The sequence below is a fragment of the Phoxinus phoxinus genome, assembly GCF_949152265.1.
Source record: "Phoxinus phoxinus genome assembly, chromosome: 4".
Classification (NCBI taxonomy): Eukaryota; Metazoa; Chordata; class Actinopteri; order Cypriniformes; family Leuciscidae; genus Phoxinus; species Phoxinus phoxinus.
Window position 1 is genome coordinate 17,118,553 of NC_136879.1, and position 14,075 is coordinate 17,132,627.

At 38.7% G+C, this 14,075-nt stretch overlaps 1 protein-coding gene across 1 annotated transcript; it reads left to right on the plus strand.

Annotated features, from left to right (window-relative positions):
- Positions 1-4,619: 4,619 nt before the first annotated feature.
- On the plus strand, positions 4,620-10,432 carry clrn1 (clarin 1). Its single transcript, XM_079611037.1, has 3 exons — positions 4,620-5,104; positions 6,555-6,734; positions 9,371-10,432. The coding sequence occupies exons 1-3, from the start codon at positions 4,852-4,854 to the stop codon at positions 9,634-9,636; spliced, it is 699 nt and encodes a 232-aa protein (XP_079467163.1). The 5' UTR covers positions 4,620-4,851; the 3' UTR covers positions 9,637-10,432.
- Positions 10,433-14,075: the final 3,643 nt, after the last annotated feature.

Consider the following 14,075-nt stretch of genomic DNA (forward strand, 5'->3'; position numbering starts at 1 on the left):
CCAAAGGAAGAGCAGTCCACAGTTTAGGAGCAAACACCTCAAAGGCACCTTTAGTCTTTAATCTGGAGCGAGGGACAACAAGACCAGTTTGGAGGATCTCAGATACTGGAGTTATAAGGTTGCAACATCTCTTTTATATAAACAGGAGCTTGGCCCTGCAATGCTCTAAACACAATCACAAGGATTTTAAATTGAATAATAAATCTGACATGGGAGCCATTGTAAGGACATTTTAATTGGTGTTACATGTGATCTCTTTGATGACTTAGTTAAAAGCGTAGTGGCAGCATTTTGAACCATTTGTAATAATTTCAAAGATGAATTACTAAGACAAGTAAAAAGAGAATTACACTAATCAAGGCAGGAGGAAATGAAAGCATGTTTCCTCTCCATCTCCACTGTAGACACATTGGCCTCAGTTTCGCAATGTTTCTCAACTGATAAAAACAGGTTCGAACCAGAGAGTTAACTTGTTGATCAAGACTCGAGGCCTGTCAACACATCAATTATGAAGGGTAAGTTTAACAGAGAGAGAGAGATAAAGGGCCAAAACTTTCCCTCATATAGAGAAAACACCAACTGGAGCTGAAATAAGTGATTCTGTTTTTTTTCCTTATTCAGTATTTAATTTTTTGCCATTCAAACTTTTATAGAATTTATAAAACAGACAATTTCATAATTTCATGAGGAAGCAAATAAGGCAAAATGCAAAGGGGCCAAAACCAGGACCCTGGGGAACACCACAGGACAAAGATGCTGTCGATGAGGCATAATTCTGAACTCTAACTGAAAAAAGACCTGATGTCTGATAAATAAATATGAAGATAACCACTTCAAGGCTGTTCCAGAGATACACACTTCCTCTCAGTGATGAATAGTACCAAAAGCAGTGGTAAGAACCGAACAGTTACATAAATCACCTTGCATAACAGAACATTAAAAACCCTAAGAAGAGCCGTTTCAGTAGATTGCAGACTGAAATTGATCTGACACATTATAATCATTTTAAACAGCTGTAAGTTGATGAACACACTTTTCCAGGACCTTCGCCATAAAAGGTAACTAAAAAATAGGTTTATAAATTTTTAGGCAAGGATGAAGCTTTTTTTGTTGTTGGTTCAAGTGATTGAACAACAGCTTGTTTAAAATAAATGGGAGCCTGAGCAGATGTTAGTGAACTATTAATTATAGAAAGCACACAAGGGCCAATAGTGTCAATAACATTTTTGAACAAAGCAGTGCGTTTTGAGAGCTAATTAGTTTAGTGAGATCTTCTAATGTTATCGGAGAAAAATATCCAGGGTTATTGGTCTGGAGATAAAAGGTATTCGAGGGGAAGGAGGAGGAACAATGCTATCTCGAATATGTTTTATCTTGCCTACAAAAAGAAGGGTAACGCTTTAGATTACAGCCCGGAAAGTACTGCGTAATTACAATGAAATTACAGTGTAACTTTCGGTAATTACAGTGTACCTATAAAGTACTTATAGGGGAACAATATGTAAAGTCTTGGGAATAAAGGGGTAACAACCAGGAAAATACTGCGTAATTAAAACTAAATTACAGTGTAACTTTCGGTAATTACAGTGTACCTATAAAGTACGTACGTGTAAGTATAGGGGAACAATGTAAAGTTTTGGAATAAAGGGGTAACAACCAGGAAAAAAAAAAAATTTATTTAGGCAAATTATTAAGTATTTTAGAACTACGGGGTACTTATACTATAATACAATCTTACTTTTGGGAGCAATTTAGCGAGTAGGCTACATACACTGCACCTTTTTGTAATAATAGTGTATACAAATACAAGGCTTTTTTCAAATTACGGGCTAGCCTATATATCAGTGCATTTATAAAGTAGGCTAATTTGTTTTTATTGCAAAGGTGCACTGATTAAGTTGTTTCAAGGCAAGTAAAACTATTGCAACTTTTTTTTTTTTTAAATGCTGGGGAAATATACTCTTGTTTCTTGTAGTTACAGGGTACGTATGACATTGCGGGCCGTAAATTAAAGTGGTGCTTCTTACCCTCTTGTTTCTTGTAGTTACAGTGTAAGTATGACATTGCGGGCCGTAAATTAAAGTGGTGCTTCTTACCCTCTTGTTTCATGTAGTTACAGGGTAAGTACAATAAAAACACATGTAAACACACAATCTGATATCACTTGGAAAACTTTATTTGAAAAACAACTTATTTTAAAACGGATTTACAACACTTTCTCTTGCTTGTGCTTGACTCTTGTTCCTCTTCATCTTTCTTTCCACTGATAAATCTTAAGAAGGAATCCCATGTCTCTTGCTATTCTGTATTATGTGTTAAAAGAAAATACAGTACAGAAATGTCCTCACCATTTTACTAATCTTTTACCCTCATGTCATCCGAGATGTATATGAATTTCCTTCTTCAGATTAACACAATTTTTTTTTTTAGAAAAATATATAATCTCTGTGAATGCATAATGCAAGCCCATGTGTTCCTAAAAGTTGACATCAAACAGCACATACAGCAATAACTAAAGTAATCCATACGACCCCAATGGATGAATCAATGTCTTCTGAAGTGAGACGATAAGTGTTTGTAAGAAAAATACCAAATATTTAAACATTTTATCGCTTCCGTTCCGACCAACTTTCACTTGCGCGTGCATGAGAGGGTTGAGTTCACGCTTGACACGCGTGACGTAAGCGCGCCGAGAAACCGAATGTCGATTTTTTTATTTTTTTTTATGCTCACAACAAAATACAAACAATAACACATAATAATAATGAAAAACAAACAAAACAGAAGAACAGAGATGGCAGTTCTCGCGCGAGTTTCACATCTAACTCCCGCGAGAACGTAATGAACGCGTGAAGCTTCACCAAACACGAAGCCAAGCCGACTCTCATGCACTCGCTGGACGCTGGTGACAGTTGGTCGGTAGCGAAAAGATGAGTAAATTACGAGAACATTTCTGGGTGTACTGTATTTTCTTTTAATACATAATACAGAATAGCAAAAGACTCCTTCTTAAGATTAGGCTAATCAGTGGAATGATAGAAAAAGAAGAAGAGGAACAAGAGGAGGAGGAGGAAGTAGGAAGCCATGCAAAAATGTATAGCCTACTTTCTGTCAGGACTTTAGTATTTGAAATGAAAAGTTGATTTTAAAAAAGGAATAAAGTCCTTTTTTGAAATAAGTTGTTTTTCAAATAAAGTTTTCCAAGTGATATCAGATTGTGTGTTTACATGTGTTTTTATTGTCTACTTACCCTGTAACTACATGAAACAAGAGGGTAAGAAGCACCACTTTAATTTACGGCCCGCAATGTCATACTTACCCTGTAACTACAAGAAACAAGAGGGTAAGAAGCACCACTTTAATTTACGGCCCGCAATGTCATACTTACCCTGTAACTACAAGAAACAAGAGGGTAAGAAGCACCACTTTAATTTACGGCCCGCAATGTCATACTTACCCTGTAACTACAAGAAACAAGAGGGTAAGAAGCACCACTTTAATTTACGGCCCGCAATGTCATACTTACCCTGTAACTACAAGAAACAAGAGTATATTTCCCCAGCATTTAAAAAAAAAAAAAAGTTGTAGTTTTACTTGCCTTGAAACAACTTAATCAGTGCACCTTTGCAATAAAAACAAATTAGCCTACTTTATAAATGCACTGATATATAGGCTACCCCGTAATTTGAAAAAAGCCTTTATGTATTTGTATACACTATAATTACAAAAAGGTGTATGTAGCCTACTCGCTAAATTGCTCCCAAAAGTAAGATTGTATTATAGTATAAGTACCCCGTAGTTCTAAAATACTTACAGTATAAATAATTTGCCTAATTTTTTTTTCCTGGTTGTTACCCCTTTATTCCAAAACTTTACATTGTTCCCCTATATAATTACACGTACGTACTTTATAGGTACACTGTAATTACCGAAAGTTACACTGTAATTTAGTTTTAATTACGCAGTATTTTCCTGGTTGTTACCCCTTTATTCCCAAGACTTTACATATTGTTCCCCTATACTTACACATAAGTACTTTATAGGTACACTGTAATTACCGAAAGTTACACTGTAATTTCATTGTAATTACGCAGTACTTTCCGGGCTGTAATCTAAAGCGTTACCAAAAGAAGACTGTTGCACTCAACTGAATATGTGTATATATATACTGTATAGGCTATATATAACATTAATGCATTAGCTAACTAAATTAAATTGAGATATTTTAAGCATTTATTATGTTATATAATTGTTCATTGTTTCTTTGTTGTCATTGTTCATTTCAGATGCACTAGTTAACGTTAAATGCAACTTGATTTTAAAAAATGTATTAATTTTGCTGAAATGAAAATGGACTAATATGAATAAATGCTGTAGAACTTTTGTTTATTTTTAGTTTATGAGAACTAATTTTAACTAAATGTATTTACCCATGTACATAGATCCATAAATCCTCCATCATATCACACACGATAATCTCCATATTTAAAGTTCAACTGTAGCAGTGAAATTGCTTTATTAATTGGCGAAAGAGATGTTGATCCAGTAACCAATCCAGTGTAAGGTCACATCATGCCCGATCACTGGTGCGAGACATTCAACCCGGTTGCTTGGTGACGGAGTGCAGTGAACGCGCTTGGCGTAACACTATCCAGAGAAGACATTGGGATACAACTTTACTCTCTCAACATGTGTATTTGAGCATTTGAGGTCACTTTATAGCATTCAGGTTTTAGAGTTGAGGGGAAATCGACAACAGCACAATGTATTTTTCCATACCGGATTACAGGAAGATTGACAGGTGGATATCCATTGCTTACTGAGTCTGTGCGCGTCGCCGTGTCAAACACAATGCCTAGCCGTCAAAAGAAAATCATATTCTCCATCGCAGGGGTGCTCTGCTTTGGTTGTGTCCTGGTCGTGGCAGCCGCGATGGGGACTCAGTTTTGGGTTCAAGCGGCTGTCCTGTGTCAGACGGGCGCACAGATCGTCAACGCATCGGGAGCAGAGCTGGAGAAGTTCATCGGGAGCGCGACCTACGGGCTTTTCCACGGGAAGGGGATGAAACAGTGTGGTCTGGGAGACAGACGCTTTTATTTCTCTTGTGAGTAACGTAATCATCTTAAGATAATGACAGTAAAAAGTCTTAAAAACACACCAGAACAAGAAAGAGTTATTTAGGGGTTCTCATATAGCAATGCAATACAAATTGACAAATTGCAATGAGCCTTCAAAAGTATTTGGACACTCAAATTCTACCAATGCCGTCATAGCCTATAACAAGTATAACAATTCACAAATATTTGGTAAATCATAAAACAATAGATGCTGTACAAAATGAAGGAAGTCTTTGTGGTTGCAAATATGAATGATAAGAAAAGCGTCATATGTTTGCAAATTGCACCTGTGCCACTTTTTTGACATGTGATTTTGTATCAAATGCAATGACATTCATATATTTGTGAATGTGGCTCCCCTGAAGTTATTATATTATATTCTCTATGAATGGGGCTCAACTGATGGATCTTTTATGACAGTTTCATGTACAACAGCATTCTTTCCTAATGAGATCTGGAAAAGGCCCAGATACCACCAGAGCCAGACATTTAGCAGAACAAAAGTGAAGTGAGGTGAAGGCCAAGTATGGCAACCCATACTCTCTGCATTTAACCCATCCAAGTTACGGTAGTGCACACACATTAGGAATAGTGAGTAGTGAACAATACACACTGCAAACCGTGAACACACACCCGGAGCACTGGGCAGCCATTTTCTGCAGTGGCGCCCGAGGAGCGATTGAGGGTTAGTCATTTCCTGCTGGTATTGAGAATCGAACCTGCGACCTTCGGGTTACCAGTTAGCTCTCTAACTATTAGGCCATGACTGGCCCCCTTTAAAATGTTGTCATTATAAATTTGTTTTTACTCACAAGGAGATGCATAAAACCGAAAGTTGTGGACATAAAGTTTATTTTTATTGGCCTTTCTGTTTGTCACAGAGAGGAAATTGCATATCTATAAATTCATCCCATAAATAAATGTTTACATATCAACACACAAACACAGAATTAAACAACTGCATAATTCCTTGAAACTTGTCCAAGCATCCCACAATATTATTAAAAAGATATTACTGCTAATATTAAATTAACAGAGATTACTTGTAATCATTTTCATTTCATACCTACACTCAAACTGTAAAAAATGACTTAAATAATTTTTTAAATTTTTCACATATGAAAACATGTGAATACAAATTTGAATCTTTCTACGCCAAAGTTTCATGTTTAATTAGTTGGTTTACCTGCCAATTCTTTGTAATTATTTGTGAAATTTATTACTGAGTGAAAATTTCAGTTAATCACTGAATTATAATGATCACTCAAAGGAAACACATGAGACAGTCACTCGCAATAGGCAGTGAGATTGAAGACAATGACGACAAATGAAAAACTGTCTCCCCGCACATTTTACTCATGCATGAAATGAATCATAATGATTCATAACCTTACGCTCACTTACTGTTTGAACTCTAGCAATCTCTTTACTCTGTAGTTTTTCCTGACCTGATGGGCGTGGTTCCAGCCAGTCTACATGTGAGCGTCATCTTCTTCTGCGCAGTGCTCATCGTCTTCTCCTCGGTGTCCTGTGGGTTCTTCTTCTACAATGCCTTCGGGAGCCCGTATGAGACTCTGCATGGACCCCAGGGCCTTTACCTCTGGAACATGATAACCTGTAAGACCTGTGACACACACACACACACACACACACACACACACACACACACACACACACACACACACACACACACACACACACACACACACACACACACACACACACACACACACACACACACACACACACACACACACACACACACACACACACACTGGACCAACTCCATGAAGTTCATCCTGGGATGCTTTGTAAACAGTATTTAAAGAGTTATCAGAGTTAACTTTTTCAGTCCAGCTCTTCAATAAAAAAAAATTAAAACATTTTTTTTAAATACATTTATCTAGTCAATAAAATGATTTAGTAAATCCAAGTAATTACTCAATTTATTAACATTACAAATGTACTTAAGTTCATAAACAAAATGTAATATTAAACAATATAAAACTAATTATAGCATTTACACTTTTTTTTTTTTATAGAAAAAGTCTTTGTCAATGTAAAAGTTTTTTTTTTTACCAGCTCAATAGATGCTTGAATTCTTTTGTCTTGAGAGAAAATCCAGATCCTGAAGACAGCACGTGATAAATATTTCACACATAACATCCACTCAGACAGGGTCCGTACTGAACCACGACAGGAACGAGCCTCTGCGATTGTCTGTCTGTTAGTGAGCTCAGCTATACCGAGGAGAGAGAATTGATAAATGACATCATAAATAAATAAAGTGATGGAAATGAATGCGCTTGGTGGGACTGGCCAGATTTCCACTCCATCTCTAGTGTCAGGTGCCTCTGTTGTGTTTGTACTGATGGAGGCCATTTGACCTGTCCACACAACTAAACCATTAAGTCCAAAAATAAAGCAGGATCGCTTGCAGTGATGGGAAGAGAGAATACTGTGTCAAACTTTGGAGATTAATAGCAATTCCGAAGGAGTGTACAGTATATATATTTTCCGTTCAACGTTTAATTTTTTGAACCCATTCAGTACCTCTTTTAGTTAAATCATTTAAAGTGCACTTGTAAATGGCAAGTGATGCGAAGTTCATTTACAGTAAAGGGATGTGGTAAAAACCCAAGCTTCAAGAATACAGTTCTAAACTCAACGATGGTTGCTCTGAGACCTCTCTCATTTGAAGTCAGCGTGAAACGGAAATTGCGATTTTCTTTTCTTCTTTATTGTGACATAGTGAACCAGCTTCACGAACAAGAGGGCGGGACTTGATTTTGTCAATTAGGAATTGATTGGATAGTCGTGGTTTGCTATTGGTGGATCTCATGTGAGTGACATCTTTAGAGAAGAGAAGAAATGAGCTAAGAGGGAGGGGAAGCTATTTTGATTAAAGATTACAAGGATACATTGATTAAAAAAATTATGATGAATAAATCATTAAATACTGCAGTTTTCCATAATAAATTAAGAATTGTCCATTTTGATTTCATGGTGACTTAAAATATGAATTACATGTCATTACAAGCCTGTATGACTTTCTTTTAGTAGTTGAGAAAACAAGATAGATTGTCCGTGCAATGAAAGTCAATAAAAGTCCAATGTTGTTTTGGACCCCATTGACATTCATTGTAGCTCAAAAACATGAGAATTGTGAGCTAATTTTCATATTTAGGTGAACTAACCTTTTAAGAGTTAGGGAAGCTTGTTTCTGCCGAGACGAATTTTACAAGGTGGCTAATGTGTACGAATTCATACTACCTCACTCGTACGAATTCGTACGATTTTTGGTAAATCGTACATATTTTACGAGTTGCCCAATTCGTATAAATGACCTACCACTGACCCCGCCCCTAAACCTACCCATCACGTGGGTTTGGAGAAATCGCATGAATTCACGCATGAATCCTTTTACTCACTCATATGAATTTGTACGAATTGGTCGTGAGTTTATACCTCACAATTACCGTATTTTTTGAAAATTAATTCATACTGACTGAGATGAACCAAGAGAAAACATTACCGTCTACAGCCGGGAGAGGGCGCTCTAGTTAGCGGAGTTGTTCAGAAGCGACACAGAGGAAGAATTCAGTGGATTCAGTGATAGTGGAATGAGGTCGCGAGAGCTTGGTGAACTTGCTTACCGGTAACTTCCTGTTGGTCTCTAATGTTAATTTAGCCTATTCAGCCTCCCAGGTATATGTTCTTTATGCTATTGTGTCGCTGAATAACTGTTAATGTGTTACGTTAACATGCCAGACACATATTCAGCCTGTTGTTCTGTGTGCTTTTGTGTAGTTGAGTAACTTGCCTTTCCAGATTAAATGTCTGTTCTTGGTCTTGGATTTTGTGAAATACATTTCTAAATAAATGCGACTTATAGTCCAGTGCGACTTATATATGTTTTTTTCCTCTTCATGACACATTTTTTGACTGATGCGACTTATACTCCGAATCGACTTATAGTCCGGAAAATACGGTAACACTTTTTTTCTCCGAATTGTGAGTTTATATCTCGCAATACAGACTTTATAACTTGCGATTTCCAGTTTATATCTTACAATTCTCTGTTTAACCCTCGCAATCCCGAGTTTATAAATCATGCGTTTTTTTTTCTCAGAATTGTGAGATATAAACTCGCAATTGCAAGAAAATTACTTTTTTTATTCTGTGGTGGAAACAAACTTCCATAAAGAACAGCTTTTCTATTATGCAAAATGTATTATTCTCTTTCCTGACAGGTTTCTGTGGCTGCCTGGTCCTCATTCTGTTCTCCTCTGAGGTCAAGCTGCATCACCTGACCGAGATCATCTTCAACTTCAACGAGGTCAGCTTCGTCTACAAGACGCAAAGCGAGAGGTACGACAGATCCTTCTGGCTCATCTTCCTCGCCTTCCTCACGCACGGTCTCAACATCTTGCTCATCCGCCTTGCTGGGATCCAGTTCCCCTTTCAGGAGGCCAAAGAGTCCGACATTAGCACGGGAGCTGCGGATCTCATGTACTGACCGGCTCTTTTGTTCCACTTCTTCCCCTGCACACGTCATCCAACCGCAGCGGCTAGCACTTCTCAACAGGGGCCTTCAGAAAAGCAGCATCCGGTTTGTTTACAGCTGACCAGGCAAGGCACATCTGAGCCTCTTAAGCTATTCAGACCATGTGTGGCGGCGGTGAACTTGGAGATGCTCGTGTGTCTGCGAGAGAGAAGGGTTCTTATCTCGCAGCGGGGAGGCGGGAGCGAGGAACTCTCTCTTTCAATCAGTCTGCTGATGGAGCATTCATTCTGTCAATCACTGAAACAATTAACGCTCACCATTTCAAACGGCTGATGAAAACACCCTGTAGTTTCCAGTCTAGCTGGGGACATTACAGTTTCCCTTCGCTGTGGATCTTTCATAGTCCAGTTGTAGCACAAAGGGATGCCACAATTGGCAATTCTACAGTGACTCCAAAAAGTATTTTGACACTTAAGCCACACTCAAATATTTATGAATGTCTTTGCATTAGATAACAAAATAATCAAGCCAAGCAGCACAAAAAGAAGTTTGTTTATACATCCCCTAAAAATCTGCAAAAATGGCTCAGAAATGTGAAGTTAGCTCTGAGCAGGGTTATTGTTAACTGAGACTAAAGATAAAACCATAAAAAAAACATTATTGTCATTACTTGAAATAAAATAAACAACTGAAATATTTTAAATTGAAGTAATAATTAAAGTAAAAGTAAAACTTATGCCTGAATAAAAACCCTCTAAACTAATAGTAATAAGAAAACACACAACAAAGTTACTAAAACTTTCACATTAAAACAGAAAACATTTAAATAAAATGACATTCAAAATATGTAACAAAAAGTATACTAGTATATCAAGGATACTAAAATAACACTGGCTCTAAGATAAGATCTAGAATAATTTGTAAAATCATTTGTTTACAGTTGCCATGGCCCATGTGGTTTGATATTTTGTTATCTAATGCAATGCCACTCATATATGTTATGTGTGTTTGAGTTTTTTAGAGCCATTTTATAATAATATTTAAATTTCTGGTATTTGCCTACATGTCATTTAAAGAAGACATGCCATGAAATGCATAAAATATACTAAAAAATAAATAAAATGATAATATCATTCAGGCACATGAATGCATCCAACTACAACCATGTCTTTAGTTCTAATAATTCTGTGTGTGTATTGAACACGACGATTCACAGCGTGGTAACCTGGCATCTTGTGTGTTTGGTATTCTCTATTTTTGACAAAAATATATTACAGCGACCAAAGACTCATTATGTCCTGCTACTTTAACTGTACCACAATCTCCTGAGGCGTCATGTTTTGTTGTTTGTAAAGGCCCGTTCACACCAACAATGATAACCATAAAGACAACGTCTAGGTTACTAATGTAACCCTCGTTCCCTGAAGGAGGGAATGGAGACTAGGGCTGTCACTTTTGAGAAATATCAAATTCGAACGGATATCAAATATCAAGCAATGTATTCGAATATATTTGAATATCTACGAGCCCCGCCAAAAACACCGTAACAGAGATTCAATCACAAATTTATTAACAGTCTGACAGTTATAAACAGGACTCCCAAAAAATATTGGAGTTAATGTTTGAAACCGCAGGTTATCAACTTAATCTATATGAAGTGTCACTATGCATACCCAATCACAAAATTAGGCAACATGGAAAAAAACGGAACAGCACGGCACAAACTTAAACAGCATTAGGACAGAGTAAGGCCTATAGCCTAGCCTAATTCATTTCTTAATATTGTTTGCTAGAAACACCAATCTATCAACTTGATCTGGATCAAGTGCGGCTCTCTTTTTATTGACGATGTTTCCTGCGGTGGAAACACGCAGTCGGAGCGCACAGACGTGCCTGGCACACAAAGGTATTTGCGCGTCAATGTTGAGAGAAGAACCTTATCTTTAACGGTTACTTTACCATCTACGGTGTAGAACCCAAAATATTTCCAGACACTGCTTTTTAGATGAGTTGGGGTCGTAATTGTCCGCTCAGGCTGGCCGCTCTGAGCGTAATCTTTCATTTTCAAAACAGGGTGGCTATGGGCTATTATTCGCTTGATTTGGTCATGGGCCTACGCTACAATACTGTACGTGTAGAGCGCCCACTACTGGATGAGATGGCAAACAATTAAATAAAAAACAAATGGTCTAATCATAGACTGTAAAAAATGCGCTAAACGTGGCACTTTAAAAACCGGATCGTTTATTTATATGTTCGAATGCATATTCGAATATTGAATAAAAAGTGACCGCCAATGGAGACATTACGTCAGAACTGAACTGATTAATTTAGATCTCGTCTGAGAGCCCAATCACCTTTGACTGTAAAATAAACGAGCCAATGGACATTGGCGTGCGAGATTTGCATTGCGCACCCAGCCCTGCAAAGTGGGTATCTCGCACACTCAAGTTGAGGAGCCGAGACAATGTGTCCTGGCCGTTCAGGGGTGGTACAGCTATTGTGGTAACGGGACGTAACGTTTCCATTCCCTCCTTTTGGGAATGAGGGTTACATTAGTAACCCAGACATCCCCTTTCAGTCAATCATGTTCAACACTACGTCAGCAGCGAGACTGTAGCTGCAGATGCCATATGACCTAGGACAGAGCCTCTGAAATCGTTTCAGTGGAGCCGCCGTCCTGCCCTTGAACGAATTTAGGCCGCCATCTGCTGTCATGTTGACCGAGTCCAACTCCATACCGAGAAAAGAGATTCTCTGCATGAGGGAGAGTTTGCTCTTTTCCCAGTTGACCCGGAGCCCCAGTTGTGAGCCCCAGAGGTGCTGGAGCACCAGGTCCATGTGTTCGCACTACTGCTCTTGCGTGTGGGCCAGTATGAGCCAGTTGTCGAGATAGTTGAGAATGCATTTTCTTTCATAAGAAAAAGGGTCGCATCCACAACTTTTGTGAAGACACGAGGTGACATGGACAGCCTGAAGGGGAGGACTTTGTACTGATATGCTTAACCCTCGAACGCAAAGCACAGGAATGGTCTGTGTTGAGGGAGAATCGAGACATGAAAGTACACATCCTTCAGGTCGATCACTGCAAACCAATTTTGGGGTTGAATGCATCCGAAAATGTGTCTTTACGTCAGGATTTTAAACGGTAGCCGGTGAAGGACCTGATTCAAAACACACAGGTCCAAGATCAGTCGTAACCCACCACCTTTCTTAGGTACAATGACGAATGGGCTGTATAACCCTGACTTTATATTGGCTGGAGGGACCGGCTGTATCTCGTCCTTCATCAGTAGGACTGCGATCTTTGCACGCAGGACAGGAGCTTCCTCGTCCAGCACTGAGGTGAACTGGATGCCCCTGATCTTAGGGGGACGCCAGGCTAACTGAATCGCATAGTGGAGTCTGATGGTCCTAATGAGCCAGCAAGACAGCCTGAAACACTAGCCAGGCCTTTGGGGTGAGAGTGGCAAGGCCAGTGCTTTGTGGACAAAATTGCATCGCAACTGCGCACTCCACCAGGGGGATCTCCACGTACCCCACGTGAGTCAGCGATCGTGGCTGTCAGACGGAGACAGGAAACGAGCGCATCCAGAAACACACGGGTGGAATGACATCTTTAAAAAGACTCAACGTCACACACTTTTGCTTGCTCTTTTAGGGGACAAAGCTCGTTTTAGTGGTGAAGCGCACAGGGAATGATCGCTGCACAGTGTGGAAGAGTATTGGAAGCCTGCAGTGGGCACAGGAACTATTTTAGTTCAACGGGAATGAGTGCAGAGAGTCTTCTAGAATGCAATGTCCCTTTAAATGCAACCACCTCTGACTCACCGTCACACCAACACTCTCTGGAGAGTATTACAATCCGTCTAGGTTAAATCGTAACAAAAGAAAAGACATGACTCCCACGCCCAGTCGTCAGACCAAAAGATAAACCAACGAGTCCAAAATTCAAGAAAAACGATAAACGTTTTATTAAGATGAAGAAGGTGAACATAGTAAAAGAGTATTTCCAGAGTCACATAAATCAGTGTGTGTATAATATTCAGAAAGACCCAAGGCCCAACATAACAAACAAAACTGATAATAAACAAAATATCAAACTAACTTCCCTCATTGATGTATCCAAATAAAAATCCAGCAAATTACCCTAAATACACTAACAAAACAGAACGGACGTGATTTCAAAGAAAAGAGCAGGTCAAACCTACAAAACACCATCACTGAAAAGAAAAGACATAACAGAATCTAAATCATGTACAATAATGGTCTGACGGCTGGAGAGACGGGAGAAGTGCGACCGGCCCTGAATCGCAACAGCTCAACTTCAGAGAGCGGAAGGGGTAGTTTTAAACCCGCGTCAATCAAAGGGGTGGAGCCATCTCACAGCTGATCAGGGGATCCTGCTTAGAACAAACAGCAATAAAACACACACACACACACACACACAG